General features: G+C 32.1%; 2 protein-coding genes across 4 annotated transcripts in view; both read left to right on the top strand.

Moving 5' to 3' along the window:
* Positions 1–871, top strand: part of LOC148626528 (CD109 antigen-like) — a 49637-nt gene extending 48766 nt beyond the window's left edge. For all 3 annotated transcript variants that reach the window (XM_088570578.1, XM_088570579.1, XM_088570580.1), the window contains 2 exons: positions 386–477; positions 799–871. In XM_088570578.1, coding sequence (XP_088426704.1) covers positions 386–477; positions 799–807 — 101 coding nt within the window. In that variant the 3' untranslated portion in view covers positions 808–871. The remainder of the gene's footprint in view (positions 1–385; positions 478–798) is intronic.
* A 7512-nt stretch (positions 872–8383) lies between these two features.
* Positions 8384–16449, top strand: part of LOC148626527 (CD109 antigen-like) — a 41447-nt gene continuing 33381 nt past the window's right edge. Inside the window, exons 1-8 of the mRNA XM_088570576.1 lie at positions 8384–8460; positions 9009–9075; positions 11920–12083; positions 12632–12657; positions 12986–13145; positions 13963–14033; positions 15226–15351; positions 15883–15922. Coding sequence (XP_088426702.1) covers positions 9020–9075; positions 11920–12083; positions 12632–12657; positions 12986–13145; positions 13963–14033; positions 15226–15351; positions 15883–15922 — 643 coding nt within the window. The 5' untranslated portion in view covers positions 8384–8460; positions 9009–9019. The remainder of the gene's footprint in view (positions 8461–9008; positions 9076–11919; positions 12084–12631; positions 12658–12985; positions 13146–13962; positions 14034–15225; positions 15352–15882; positions 15923–16449) is intronic.

Genomic DNA, 16449 nt, shown 5'->3' with positions numbered 1-16449 from the left:
ATGGTGATAAAATGTTAATTGTGTTAAATGGATTTTGTTGATAATTTTTTATAAAAAGAGGGTGGATGCGAAACTTATTTAACATTTTTTTATGTATTATGTTTAAACATGAAACAAGTAGTTCTGAATTTAACTTAATAGGGGCGTGTCAATATTTTTGTATCCATTGAGATATAACATATTATTTTAACCAATCGGATTACTGTATTTATCTCAAATAAATTTATTGTGCATTGACGTCAGAATGTTTATAATAGCCAGTAATAAATAAAATACCGGAAAAAAATACATTAATTGGAATTGATATTTTCATTTTTTTCACCATTCGTGAATTTATATACACAGGTATTTCTTACTAATATACTCACTTCTTTTAAAATCACAGGTAATGAAGTGATAAAAACATACATCTCTACAAAGCTTGCTGACGCTACCATTATAGAGGTCTGTGGACCAGAAAACTGCAAAGAGGTGAAGGTAAAAACATATACAATGTATATTGCGAAAAAAAGTTTTTGTGTGTTATTTCAAATCATATTTTATTAGTACATGATGTGCCTCTTCGAAAGTGTCTTTAAAACTAATATAAATAAAACAAATAATAGGAAACACCATTTTAGCCCGTTTAAGCAACGTCTTAGTTTTGTGGTTCTAAGGATTATTTTCTTTTTTTGAAGAATGTCATGATTGTCTTTGAATAGTTTTACAGTGTTAAAGCTTTGTTAGGTCACAATACCTTTTTAAACAATTCGCTTAATCATAGTAATATAACTAACATCGTTCTTTTCTCTATTTCAGAAGCGTTGATTTTTGTCAATAGAAGAATACTACTGCATATCTTCAAAATAAAGCAATATTCTAAGAACGTGCATTTTTTGTGAGCTCTTTTTTTTATGAATTTACAAATAATGACGACCTGAGAGCTGTTACGTATTTTGAATACTTCTTACAAAAACTGATACTTAAATAATGCATTACAATTAACATTGAAGCGTGTTTTAATGTAATGTCAAAAAACTTAATTTGTTCTTATTATCAGAATGTATGATCGTTAAATCCTTTTTTTATAGAACTAGCACACTTATATAAAACATATGCCTATGACATGTTGCCAAATGACTTATGTCATCATTGTCACAGCTCTCTGGTAGTCATCATTTTTCATTTTTAAATTCATCGATATAGAGTAGTAATAATCTGTAACATATAGTTTGAATATCAATCATCTAAGTACAGAAATAGTTGAACAAACATCCTGACCTGAAATTTTCTGGAAATGCATGATAAATTTTACGACTGCGAAAGTGGTGAAACTCTACAACAAAGCGATGAACTGCATCTGACGTAGAAAGCAAACCTTTTTGAGTGCAGACACTTTCAAATTCTTTCATGTATTAAAACGAAACTAAACATTAATAAAACAAATTTAAGTTTGCTTCATCACGACCACCAATCAATCCAATTCCAGCCGTATGCTCCCTCGATAAGAAGCCGAGTGAAATTTTCGGTAATGAATTAGAGGAACCTAATTGGGCGCTCTTGAAAGGATCCCCTTGATCTCTGCTTAAAATAATTTTCAAAAACTGACTGAATTAGCTCGAATTATGTTACCTCTCTAAATGACACCCCTATTTCCTCAACTTACAGTTTTATTTTTGGTTATGATTAAGGAGGCTTTATTTCGCGAGTAAACTATGCCCCTTTTCAGTCAATCAAAAGCGGCGATTTATTGTCGTTATGTTGATTGAGAAATGTATATTGAGAAATGGATGAAAACGATGCATGAGTCGGATCGTATACCAAATAGACACAAAATTCCGGACAGTTTCATGGTTCAAGTGTAATTATAGATGTAAAACCAACACTGCTAAATGCAAATATTAAGATATCAACAAATATATATATATATATATAGTATCATTTATGTTCATGATTTCATCCTATGCTTTAAGATATTATTTTCTTTTTTGTTAAATTGACGAAGGAGTTATCAGTTCATTTACAAAGATATTGTCCGCAGTGAAGGACGGACTGCAAGCGTATTGCAATACCGCCTACTCTATTAGTGGATTTAATCATATGTGGATACTTACAAATTCTAAATATTTACTTCAAAACATAAAATGCCGCAGCTTTTCAGAAAGTAGTTGTCTCCAAACTTTTGACTTCTGAACTATTTACACTACGTTACCAAATGATAAATATTGTTTGAAAGGACTTATTCGAAAATCTCTTGCTGTTCCAAAAATTATGTTGTTCTTGGATACAAATCCACATATTTTTCTAAAACATCACAGAAGGGCAAATTTTGCTACACAGAAACGCAGATTGGCTTGATTTCCTCATTGATAACATATTTGTCACATTTGGAGGAGTTGTTTTTTTTTTAAAGTTCGTATTCCTATTGGCACTAACTGTCCTCCTTACCAAGCCGATTTGTTTTCATATTCATACGAAACTGAATTTCTTAAGAAACTAGTAAAGAATGAACAAAAATAAAAGATGTTAAACCCATTAACTTTACATACAGATATATTAATGATGTATTATCCATCTACAACCCTTCTTTTGGTAAATGGTTACCGTAATTTTATCCACTAGAGCTCAAATTGAAAGAGACTACAGAACGAGCCTGTTCTGCATCTTTTTTGGGGCTCACACGATACAAAAAAATGCTGACAGATTTGTTGTGTTGTATTCCTTCAAAAATGATAAGGGTTTTTTTATCTATAATTTTAACAGATTAAAACAACTTAGAACTACATTTGATACTAAATATATTCTTATGTGTTATTTACAAAGATATTGGTAATCTTCGATATAAATACTCCAAACTGAAAACTTCACGCATTGTGTGCATGACCAGATGTACAAGAAAACACCTTAACATATCCGCGTAACCGAACAAAGAACACATAATCTTTTTAGTCAAATAAGGTTTTTGATGGATTTACTTTTAATATAAAAGTATTTCACTGAAGTTTGTTTCCTTTAATATTTGGAGTCCAAAGCTTGAAATAAAGAACATCACAGACACTCTGGTTACAGTCTCATATCTAGACAAACACTTAGTGTTCGGTGAGAAAATGGGAAAGTGTTGACAAAATTATACGACAAACGCAAAGTTTTTTTTTGTCAACTTTACTTTCATCTATAGCAACATCTCATCAGCATCTGCGTATTGAGTTTTATGATACAACTCATACGGCATGCCAGAGCTTGATGTCTTAAAACAGAGTTATATTGCTAAAAGTTTGAAATCATTTCTACAGAAATTTAAGGGTCGTCATCATCAACTCATTGATTGTGGTCGGTCTATCAAACTCCACAATGGAAACCGATTTGTTCACCATGTCTTAATTATCCACTACTCATTTGTGTACTCCGGATTTGATATTTTATGAGCTACTTGCAGGGTAATTCAGAAAAATGAAAGGACGCTTACCCTATAGTTCACTTAGTACATGCCCCTAGTATCGGGGAAAGTCCCTGATGATCGTTTGTTTTGGGTTCTTTGTTCGTGTTATTTTGGGTATTTCATATTCTTTGTTGTTTGGTTCTGTGTTTCCTGCCTAGTCTTTGTCCTTGGATTATATTCGTTTGAATTATACTGGTAATTGTACATTCTTTTTTTCTAAATTGTGTATGTAGAGCGTCTCTGATCATTTTTGTACGTTTTATGTCCCTGAATTGTCGTTTGATTGAAGTCCGTCCGACTAATTTATCTTAGGGTCTTTGTACGTGTTATTTGGTTATTTCATATTCTCTGTGTCTGTTTTCCCTGTCCAGTATTTGTCCTTGGATTAAATCGTTCGATTTCTGATCGAATGTTTGTTCTGTTGATTACACCTATACAAATTAGTTAGAAATCAAAATCTATAGATAAGTAAGTTAATTTAACAATACTTTATATTTCAAATGGAAAATATGCATATAAGAGAAAAAAAAAAGTTACTTCCCCTATTACGCGTTATACGATATAATGACTATTACAGCTGTGGAAAGGCCCTTCGAGCAAAACATTGAAACTTGCATTGTTTTGAGACAAACTCTCTTTGTCAAATGTTTTGACATTTAAAATAGCACACTTTTAGTCAACAAAATGATTAAGTAATATGCTAAACATGTTATCAAGCAATAGGAGGTAATTATCATTAAAAGACATACTACAATTGAAATGTTAGGAAGATCCTCCCCAGTTAGATTATAGTCAAATACTTAGTTGACATTCTAGAACTATCTTACAAAAACAAGGAGGAATCGATGGGATACACCATTATAATAGTTAATGATGTCAAGTAAATGGCATACACCAATAGCTTGTTAGAAAAATCATTCTCGGTCAAATAATATTCAACAACTTTGCTTACTTTTGACATCATAAAACTATGTTACATGAACCGAGGAAGAATCTAAGACGTATGACTATATTTGACTGTCAATAAGGAAACAGATATTCTGCATGAACATTTGAAATAACAAACTTACAAAACCTGCCGCCTGCCTAGTGTTGTGAGGGTTTCCTCGTTGTCCATTGATGGTCCATGGGTAGCCTTGAGATTACATCTGTCATCCCGATGTTGTTGTCTCTATGGCATATTCAGTATATGCCTTATTCTTGTAAAATAATCAAAACAATCGATAGACAAACACTTCAAAAGTCAAATACACATTAAATAAATAACATAAAGACACCATCTAAATGATGGCGCTAAATTGTAAGCTTATGCCATTATCTACAATTATATGGGATTGTTAGACCGTTCTAGTTTCGTTTTATTTTCCAAAATATTCGAAAACTGATTGGAGCTTTCATAATATTATTTACTTATGGGATCTCAAAAACGCTGCATTACAATACAAAATCTTCTATTGTATGTTTTTCTTCACGTTGTCATAATGTAGATCTAAATATTTTCATTTGTATATGTATTTTACATTAAAAGATGCCTAGCTTTTAAATATTGAATTCAACACTTTTTAAACGACGAATCTCCATGCATTTAAATGATTGACGAGAACCCATTCTCGTGAAACCACAGGCACGTGACGATACTTACTTACCCTATTAAAAACTTGTACAAAACAAACATGGTGAATACGAAGATATGAAAGCATAAAACTGTCAAAAGGGGGAAAACAGCCACAGAATAAATTCCAGATTTTGTACAATTGCATTGACACAATATACTGATAAACAAGTGCCTGCGATCCGTTTGAAACTTAGTGTAACATTACAAAATTGTGTATGCTTAATTGGGAAAGAGTAACCAAGGGAACCAAGGTTATAGCGGTAATCAAAAGAATGCAATCCAGGGACAAAGACCAGAGATGGAAAACAGACATACATAACAAAGAACATAAAGTAACTAAAATCATACATTCAAAGTAACAAAAGCAAAATAAACAACTAGGACTCGACTAAAAACTGAAAGCATGGACCAGGTGCACCGGTAGGGTAAGCGTCCTCTGTTGTTCTAGAAACACCCGCCGAGTTGCTCATAAAATGTCAAGTCCGGGGTAGACAAACGAGGAAAGGAAAAGTATGACCAGTTGAGTAAATCAGTTTTCAGGGTGCAGATGGATACACCATAACGATCCACGAGTTCATAATGACGACCATAAAACGTCTGTAGTGATGACTTCAATCTTGTAGCAACATAACCCTGTTCCAGACGACTATTTGAGCCGAAGGGATGTGGCCACAGATGAGAGGAAAGTTGACAATTCTGAATGAAAATTCATCACGTTTGTCGTAAAATTTGATCAATAATTTTCCTTTGCCATCGATTTCTAAATGTAGGTCAATATATCTAAGTGTAGATCAAGATTTGAGGCTGACTTCACAGTGTCTGTAGTATCCATTATCTCAAGTTCTTTGGGGTAGATGCGATGTATCAAATCCCCAAAATTAGGATTGTTTAAAGATAGTACGTCATCTTTATAGCGGAAACTGAGATTAAAGGATCAAGCTAAACGATTTTCTTTCTTTTGGATTAGATTAGCTATAAAGTCAGCCTCATAAGAGTGAAGAAAATGGTCAGCAAGGAGCACAATTTGTTCCCATTGAAATGCCGACCGTTTGTTGAAAAACACTGGACAAATATGTTGTCGATTAAATTTTTTAATCTTTGTAAACATCTTCCTCTGTATATTTGGAAGATGATTTGGAATTATTTCTTACAAAGTATGAGGAATCTCTACCAAGAACTATATATTTGTATCTTGGTGTACCATCTTCTTTTTTTTGAAAAACAACGATGTATAATGTTTTTAAATCGGGATTTTAACTGAGTATGGGGAATAGTAATATACAGTGTTCAAAATCATAGGTTTTAATGCTTTTATATTCAGATAATAGTCTTGAATGGATTGTCTCCAAAAGATCTTCCCAATTTTTCAAGATCCACATTGAATTAATACCACTACGGGAGTAACAAGTATTGTGGTAGGACTGTAGACCCTCTTTGACAGTTGTAAGTATTGAAGTTAAAAGTTTTGCAAAATGTTTGGTGGTACATTTTGCAGATCCAGCTATGAAACGTTCTTTGTATAGATTCTTGGGGAGTTTAGGAATCCAGTACATAGACGGTAAATAACAATCATCGTCCTTGGTAGAGAGACCAAAAGAGGATAGCACAGATTTATGGTTTTCCACAATCTCTTCTTTGGAGAGTGTGGTTGCAGTATAGATCTTATCACTGCTATTTCTACGTCTACCTGGGATAATAATCATTGGATGTAAAACGTTTGGCAGACAAAAACAATGTTGTTTTGGGCTTTGTCTATTGGCACGACAACATGTTTGTCATGTATACTAGACAATGTTTTTGCTACATTGGGGTCTTTGAAAACCGATGTAGCCTTGGCACTCATTGACCAACTTAAAACGTTTATTCGTTTCAAAATTAAAGACCTCACGGCCTTTAACCACTCTGACAGGGAATCAATGTCTTCTTGCTCTCGTTTTATCCATTTTATTGCATAGGCCTCGACGGCATCCATAAGAACTTTAACATTATAATTCCACTTTATAGAGAGCGGTTCACTGTACTTGGGACCTTTAGAAAGGATATTACGCAGAGATTCGTTTTCGATGATGGTTAAATCTCCTGTCAAAGTCCTGGAAAATTATAATTGCCTTATCTCACTACTAATATCGTGTATTGCTTATAAAGATAAATGAACAATTGCGTTTGCGATTATGTTAAATATGGTACATTGTTAGCTTGTCATCTAGATGTTAAAGGAATAATTAAAAAAAAAACTATGCGATGATGTTGCATGATTATTTTGTTATCTAAAATTTAAAGTAATAATTAAAAAAAAACCTTAAAGAAAGCAAGTTACCGTGCATATTTATTTCACTAAGTTAACAACATGTTAGCAATATGAAATATTGCAGAGTGACCGGAGAATTAATATAACACCCAATTAACAATTTTAATAAACAACCAACTTTACTGAACTACTATTCTACATGATTTGAAATGACATTTTTCATCATGTTTTTAGGTGCAAATTAAAACTGCAGCAGTTCCCTGAACTTTGGACTATCCCTTATTTCTATGGGAGATCATATTGCAAGTACTTTTGTTTTATCTGCCTTCAGTTTTTCTCGGCAATTTAATTACTCCATTGCTATTGCCGGGATATGTAAAAAACCGGGTACTTTCTATGTCAATGTTATGTGACATCGACTCTGATGTCAAGAATAAATAGAATAAGGTCATAAAGGTAATAAACGTTATGAAAGAACATTACACGTCTCAACTACAAAACTGATGTTATTCGAACTTATGTGTAATTTTGATGCTACATTGTTTTTTTTCTAAATTGTGTATGCAGAGCTTGTCTGGTCCATTTTTGAACGTTTTATATTTCTGAATTATCTGATATTTGTTGACCTGTTGGTTTCCTGTCAATATCTTTACAGATGCGTTCAGCAAACAGTCACATTCACAACTTCTAAAACTTGTCAATGTATTTCTTTTTGGTATTTTGTGTATATTCATTTATCAGACACTTGTTCTGTTTAGATGACTACGTGTTTGTCCATCGTTTGAGATCATTGTAAAATAAATGAAGTAACCTACACTATTACAATTTGTCTTTTAACATACCATATGAAAATTATGCATGTCTGTACTGGAAACAGCTTGAACAAGAACAATAATATTCAGTATTTATAATGAACAACCAAATCTCTTCCTCAACCAATGTCCAATAGCAATGCTTCTATTAACGGATGACATTTGTCTATATTATTTAAATGAAATGTATTCATATTACGATATTGTATTGTTTAGACTTACATGGGTTTGTAAGTAATAATGAATAATTATTGTTCGCGTATTTAATCCACTTATAAATAAGTCAGTCACGTCACGTTTATTATCATTTCATATAATATAAATCTTTCTGTGATTCGTATTTTTGAGAAAGGTACGGCATCTACAGGTATGTTCTTGCAACAATTTAGAGTTAAACTTTATTCGTAAAAATACTTAAGTTTTGTTGAACAAAGTTCCTTTCGTGACAGGTATATAAATTTGTAAATGAGCCCAACGACCTTCAAATAACTTTAATAACTTTCAAACAACTCATGCGAGACTTCATATGATTTTATTTTTTCTAATTAGGTGATTCTAGTAGTATATGAATCTGATCTTTAGAAAGTTGAAGTAGCTAGGTAAAATCATCCTCTCTTCTTCCTCATTCGTGAATACATATATTTATATAGGTATCAAATCGTCGAGTCATGAATAGCACAAACAAAATAATTATAAGTCTAACGGATTGTACAACGAAACTGATTAAAATGTTATAAGAGAATATAAATGAACAAGGTTTTCAGTTAAATTTAATGTCTGAATTACAAGAGCAAGATCTTAAATCGTAGCGCTTGCTTTGTTTTGACTACTTTTTTGGATATAGTAGGCAAATTACTTTCTAAATAGTGACACATTCCTGATAACCAGATATTAATATATAATACTTTTCAACAGAGAGACAAGAAATGGATGTTCTAGTTCTTTGTTTGCTGTCTGTTGTCGGTTTTGTAAGCTGTAAAAAGTAAGACTTTTTAAAATAAGTTGAGTGTTTGGAGCTAATATGGAAATAATTAGCATTTTTCCTTGATTTTAATGGTGCAAATAGTTGACATAAACTTTCAAAATGTAAGTTTTTTTTTAATTAATGTTTCACCTACTACCTGATTCGTACAAAGACTGACACTTAACTGTCAAAACGTGAAAAATATAATTTTTCGTACACTTGAATGAATATAATGGATATATCCAAAGAATATAAAACATAGACATATATACTATAAATTTCTAAGCAAACTTTATCAATATTAGAAAGAGTTCTGGGGTCACAGAGTAATCAAGGGAACCAAGGTTATAGCGGTAATCAAAAGAATGCAGTCCAGGGACAAAGACCAGACATGGAAAACAGACACACACAACAAAGAACATAAAATCATATATACAGAGTAACAAAAGTAAATAAGCAACGCGGACTCCACTAAAAACTGGGAGCATGGATCAGGTGCACATTTACGTGACCTCCTGGTTCATCACATGAGGACAGATATTACATTTATAGTGTATAACTAGCGGCAAACAATCAATGCTGTACAGATTGTGATAAACACTGACTTAATTAAAGATCAACTGTGGAGTAATAGGGTACGTAAGTCTCGTCATTTGACCACGAGATTTCACGAGAATGGGTCCTTGTCCATCATTCAAAAGCATGGAAATTTTGTCATTTAGAGAGCGTTAAGGTTAGTGTTGAGGGCAAAACAAAAATACCGATAATAAATGACAAATATCTATTTCTACATGATAAAGGTATTAAGAAAACACATAAAATAGAATATTTTACATTGCTTCTAGTACCCGGAAGTAAACAACAAAACGTAGATCGGTCTTCGGTTTTCAATACGTTCTACGTCGTAATTTCCAGTTGAGAAAATGAAACGAGAACGAGACTTACATACCCTAGATAAATTGTTTGAGTGCACATTATTATAGTGTCACTATCGTTCAAAAAAACATACATTAGTCGTTGATTACTTTGTATGAAATATGAGGTCTTGTAGTCCTGAATAGGTCAAACATATATCAGTAACACAAGATGCGGAAAATGATTAGAAAGTAGTGCTAAAAGCTGAGACAATATATTTTTATTGTTATTTTCAACTAACCGAAAATGAATAAGAACAAATATGAAAAATATTTAAAACTAAATTGTCGAGTTACTTAACGTACTTTTGAGTGGAAGGATATTATCACAGTACAAATGTTTGGCAGGACTCTTGCAAACCTTGCTACGCCTAGGGTTGACAACGATTTTCTCGTGGTAACAAACTTCTCAATTATCTTCTTAGCTATGTGTGCTTTGTTTTAATATATCCGTGAGTACCGTCACCATTAGTTTACATTATTCTCGCTGTGACAAAAATAAATAAAAATAAGATAAGAAATAACATAGAAGATAAACGTAAAAGAATTACGTTAATGAAAAACATTAGTGTCTTATTGTAAATTCAATAACATTAAAGGCCCAGCTTCACATGGTTTTGCAGTTCATCAAGTTTATTAATTATCACCTTCTGGGTGACGTTAAGCATCCTTATAATTTTGTAAACATATTCTTATCTTAACGCTCCTTTTGTCGAGGTCACTGGCGTTCATGAAGCTAGAATATGAAATAAAACAAGCAGTATCTCCGGTCTTTAAAAATTGCAGAAGTGTTTTTAAATATGGAGTGGGTGGGCGGGCGGGAGAGGAAATTAATACTTGAACTCTTACATTTACAGTTTTAGTAAGAAAGTGAATGAGGCATTCACAACGTGACGATGTTAAAGAGTACTCAAGGGAACCAAGTTTACGGCGGTAATCAAAATAATGTAATCCAGGGACAAAGACAAAGGGTAAGCGTCCCCTGCTTTTCGAGAAACACCGCCGAATTGCTCTCAAAAAAGCAAGTCCAGGGCAGTCAAAAGAGCAAAGGAAAACTATGACACGTTGAACAAATCTGTTTACATAGCGCAGATGGATATACCGTAACGATGCACATTCATGATGACGACCGTAAAACTTTTGTAGTGATGACTTCAGACTTGTAGCAACATAACCTTGTTCCAGAAGCTTATATTGGTTAGAATTCTAGCGCAATATCAAAAGTCTGCGTAGTTTTGGCAAGCTGTGGCATAACGTTTGAGTTGTGATATGAACACTCTATACGCAGGTGCTGAAGGGATGTTGCCACAGATGAAACTTGACAATTCGGAATGACAAATCATCACGTTTGTCGTAACGTTTGTTCAATTGTTGTCCTTTACCGTCGATTTATAAGTGTAGATATTAGGTTGACTTCACAGTGTCTGTAGTATCCTTTATCTCAAGTTCTTTGGTGGTAAATGCCATATATCAATTAAAAAAATATTGTTTGAAGATAATAAGTCATTTATATCGCAAAACTGAGATAAAATGATCTAGCTAAAAGATCTAGCTATTAAGACAGGCAAAAATCTGAAAATCGTTATTATTTTTGAATGCAAATTTTTAAAATTTTTGCATGCAAAGTTTTAAAATCTGTCACTTTTGCAAAAACAATCAATCATTCTTGACTTACTTCGCATGAAATATTGAGTCATTTAGATAGACTCAGTTTAGACATACATCTCTATCACACAATGCAGAAAAGTGGTTAGAAGCAGTAAATAATCAAATTAGCAGTAGTGCTAAGAAGTGAGAAAATCGCTACCTGTTCTCCGGAATAAGAGTTTCCTCGCCCGTTCATTGAAAACCCATAGGTGGCATTTAGCTGACATTTGACATTCGGGTAGGCTGTTTTCTTTGACATGTTTACCAAATCGATTCTCGTAATATTAAAATGCCTTTTCAGTACTTATATAGCAACTGTACCACGTCGAATTCGTCCAGGAGAGGATGCCAAAGTCTGTATCACTCCGCTCATCTCAGTTCGTAAATCAATCCATGTTACTTTGAGACTCATGGACAAAAACAACAGAGTAATTCAATCAACAACGGGAATTCGATTTTATCGCTGTAAGATTTATATAAAATCTGTTAAATTTCTTCTGGTAACCATGATTTTTTCCTCTTTCAATCCTCTTATACGCAACTTATTTTACGTGTTTGTACTTCAAAAAGTAGGGTAGGGTAGAAAATTACAGACGTTTGGTTGAACATTTGATTTTACGCATTCAGATGATATATACATCTGATAAATCATATGTACAGTAGAACATTTTTATAATGCGAAAGTTAACAACAAACATTTTTTTTTCTTTTCAACGTTCGTAAATTTCTTTTCCACTATTACCTTTTTGGGTGTCAACTGATGTGCATAGTAATTTAGGTCGGGTACAACTCTATAAATATACCTGAAAGTGGATATACTACGTACATGTACATAATACCATTTAGCAATTAAGTTATTTTACAAAGGAAAAATCGATATTTACCGTACGTCTTACAGTTTGACATATTTGAATAAATATGTTTGAATAAATAGTTATTTTATATTAATTCGAAATGAAGCGATTTGTAATACATTATGTTAAAAGCTGTCATTCATACTCTGTGTTTTGTAGACCACCCGGTAACAGTAAGACTAAAGGTAAGTGTAATGTATCTTTCAAATCTAGAATCTACTACTGTTAAGCTTACATGTAATTTTAACTGTCGCGATACAAGAAAAAAAAGGAGAAGAAAACGACAATTGTGTTTTTCTAATGCAAATGTATGTCATTTCATATCCGATCATTCTTATTTGCAATATTCGACGTTTCACGGTGTGTCTTAATTAAGCCTTCTTTTCACTTCTTGAGAGATAGTAATGATTACCAAAAAATCGATGAGTTAAATTCTAAGTTTGTCTGTATACATCTTAAAGGTATTTAGTAAATGTTCTTTTTTTTCTATTGCATGCGCATGTATCTTGAAAGGTTCCACGCAACATAAAAAGTAATGAAGAATACAGAATAAGAGTCAAAGCCGCTAGAGGATTAAATTTTGACAAAACGGTGACTCGAATCTATGTGTCAAGGAAGACATCATCAATTTACATTCAAACTGACAAGGCGGCATACAAACCTGGCGATTTGGGTAAGAATTGTATTTGTTGTTTTTTTTTCGTGTTTTTCAACAAAAATACACAAAACGGGACATTACAAATAAAAAAAATTAAGGAAAATAACTAATCGTAACACAGAAGGTAACATCATGTTGAAAAGATATTTTAGATTTGTCTTGTTTGTGTCATTTTTAACATTAATCATAAGTTTATAAAGCATCATCATTTTCTGATTTAGTAACTATTCATACACATACTATTAGACATGACGAGAGTTTTAAGCAAAAAAACATTTAAAAAGAAAATTAAAAAAAAATATAAATACTAATAATATTTATTGTGAATTTCGGTGAGTTTCAAGAAGTAACCTATAGGCATCATTAGAATCAAATATGTAGAAAGATCATAATTCTTAACTTAGTTGTATGCAAGAAGTCTCTAAAACCAAAACTATCGAAGTAGGAAACCAAATCCATCACAGATAGGGTCTACCATGTGCAATACAAAGAAAGAAGCATTGGTGTTTTAAGTATTTTGAAACTGACATACTGTATAATTTACTAAATTTGATAAATAAAATCTAATAGATGTATAAAAGAGACAATACCTGAGTATTGATAATGTTGATTGTATAGAAATTAAGCAACCGGAAGGTTCATTGGAAGGAAGGTTTGAGATTCGTTTTGAACTTGTAAACGATACATTCCTGATTGGCTTCAATTGAAGAAAACGTTATATCAAACAAATCTAATTTTGTATATATTGTACTCAATTCAAGAAGAAATAGCGTAGTTCTTGTTAAAATGATATTTTTCAAAAACTAATTAAACATTTGTTCTGTCGTTGCAGTGCAGTATAGGGTATTGGGAACAGACTCAAAACTCAAAGTACTACATGACCCAATGGATATCTATATCACGGTACTACTCATTAGGCTTGTATTAATTTCACAAGATGAATCACTGTCAGAGCGATCATACGGTCACTCTATTTCAATTGCATTTAGGGGACTGAATACATATCTTATAGTTACCTTAACACACTAATTATTATAACGCCAGATTGAGTAATAACAAAGATGCAGTAATGATCAATCGAATTATAAAGTAACAGTCTTTGTAAAAATCATTCAATTTCTGTAATATATGATACATCACAAAGAGGCTACACAATTTAAACTCTGCTATTAAGTTGTTGTATAGGTCTGTATGGTGAAACGTATACTAATTCATACACCATAGCTATTCTCGTTATTTCAATATTTTCGCAATATACGGAAATAAATTAAAATCTGACTGACGTTACCAATCATTCCCAGTAAAATTCCAATCTGTTTGTATTAAGGAGATAATTCAAATTGAAAACTTAACATTGTCTGTTGTATTTTAGTATCATTTACAGAGTTATCTCCTTTAATTTTGAATGCTATAGTAAGTAATATATCATATGAACAGGGATCAAAAGCCACATGTTAATTTCTGTTTACTGTAACAATTAAAACAAAATATCGAAAATAAAAATTTGTTGTCTTCCCATGAATGATATTTTGCATGATTCTTATCTGGACCACTACTGATTAGATTGTTTCAAAACAATGAAATACTTTTATAGGGTAACTTCCCGTGTTATGATATATAGGCAATAGGGCACGCGGAAGTTACCCTATAATATTATTTTATTGTTTCTAAATAAGCTATTCAGTAGTAGTCTCGCTAAGAATCATGCAAAATATGATGCAAATTAGGTTGGACAGGATTGGTATACATCGAATAACACATGATAAAAAATCAAAATGGTTAAAATTTTAATTTTTACATGTACATGTATGTTATGATCAAATCAAGAAGCATGTAATGGGAATTTCATTGGGAATTGCTTACTGGGGTAATATTTGGTGTAAACACGTTTTTGTCATTAACAAATCCTATGAGCTGTAAGAAATTAATCACGCACTAAAAGAAATATAGAACATGTCATTATGTATTATAGTGTGCACCTTTATATTGTCTGGAGAATAATCTGATCCGTAAGTATCATATATATTGTATTTTAATCATAAACACATGTAAGATCATATTTGCCTAGTTTTTACTTGGTATTACTAATTTTCAGGATCCGAAGAGTAACAGAGTACAACAACGTCTTAAAGTTCAACCAGCTTATGGTGTTTATACAGGGTCGTTTCAGCTATCAATGCTGACAAATCTCGGGCAGTGGAAAATAAACGCTAAACAAGGAGTTAGTTATTCATGAACAAGTTTTGGTTATTTTGCTTTTGAATTTTATTTTCTGTTTTTATTTTTTCCTTTGTTATTCATTCTGTGTTTTTTGTGTTCTTATGGCTTTTATTTTTGTCTGTTTTTGGTTTTGTTTTGTTCCTTTTTCGTAAGGGGGGGGGGTATTTTGCCTCTTGTCTATAACATTGACAACTAAGTTTAAAATGTTTGAATATGTGAATAAATACAAAAAACTTTTAAGATGTAATAGATTGATAAAAAATTGTCAAAACAAATTATCTCCATGGTAATATCATTTCGATTTTACTTAAATAATGGAAAAAAAGTTCTTATTTTCCCGTAGCAGTATCCAAATTTCATTTTATAAGTTGTGGAGTTTTGTCAACCATGATGAATTAACCTACCGTAGTATCTACCAATGACCGGCGATTTATTAAAATAGTTGTAGTTTTGTTGCTGCCTTTTGTTTCTTAATGCTATGAGTTGATTCCTACCTACATTTTCATAATGAGTTTTTATTTATTTCTTCTAGAGAACGAAGCTGTATAAAACTTTTTCTGTTGAGCGATATGGTAAGATTCAGTATCCTGTTTATCTTTTAAATCAAAACGTATTTCAGAAGAAAAACGGACAACTTCAAAAAAGGATCAACAATCTACTTGAACATGGGATCATATTAACAACATTTAAGATGACACCTATAAAAAGTGTCGAATGATGTGCAAAAAATGTATTGTGTTTTTATAATTAGAGTAAAGAACTTATTTCATCGCTTTTATGCATTGTTGGTTTTCCCAAAAAGATGGTAGACCTAGATACAAATATATAGTTCTTGGTAGAGATTCCTCTTACTTTGTAAGAAATAATTCGAAATCATCTTCCGAATATACAGAAGAAAATGTTTACAAAATGCTGGAATTTTTAATGGACAACTTATTTGTCCAGTGTGGTGGACGTGTTTTTCAACAAACGGTCGGCATTTCAATGGGAACAAATTGTGCTTCTTTACTTGCTGACCGACCTATTTCTTCACTCTTATGAGGCAGACTTTATGGCTGATTTGATCCGAAAGAAAAAAATATCGTTTTGCTAGATCCTT

This window comes from Perna viridis, chromosome 2 (genome assembly GCF_037379345.1).
Source record: "Perna viridis isolate PV_CMFRI_1.1 ecotype Kerala chromosome 2, ASM3737934v1, whole genome shotgun sequence".
NCBI lineage: Eukaryota > Metazoa > Mollusca > Bivalvia > Mytilida > Mytilidae > Perna > Perna viridis.
The sequence above is the reverse complement of the archived record's forward strand: the minus strand, read 5'-3'. Positions and strand labels throughout refer to the sequence as shown.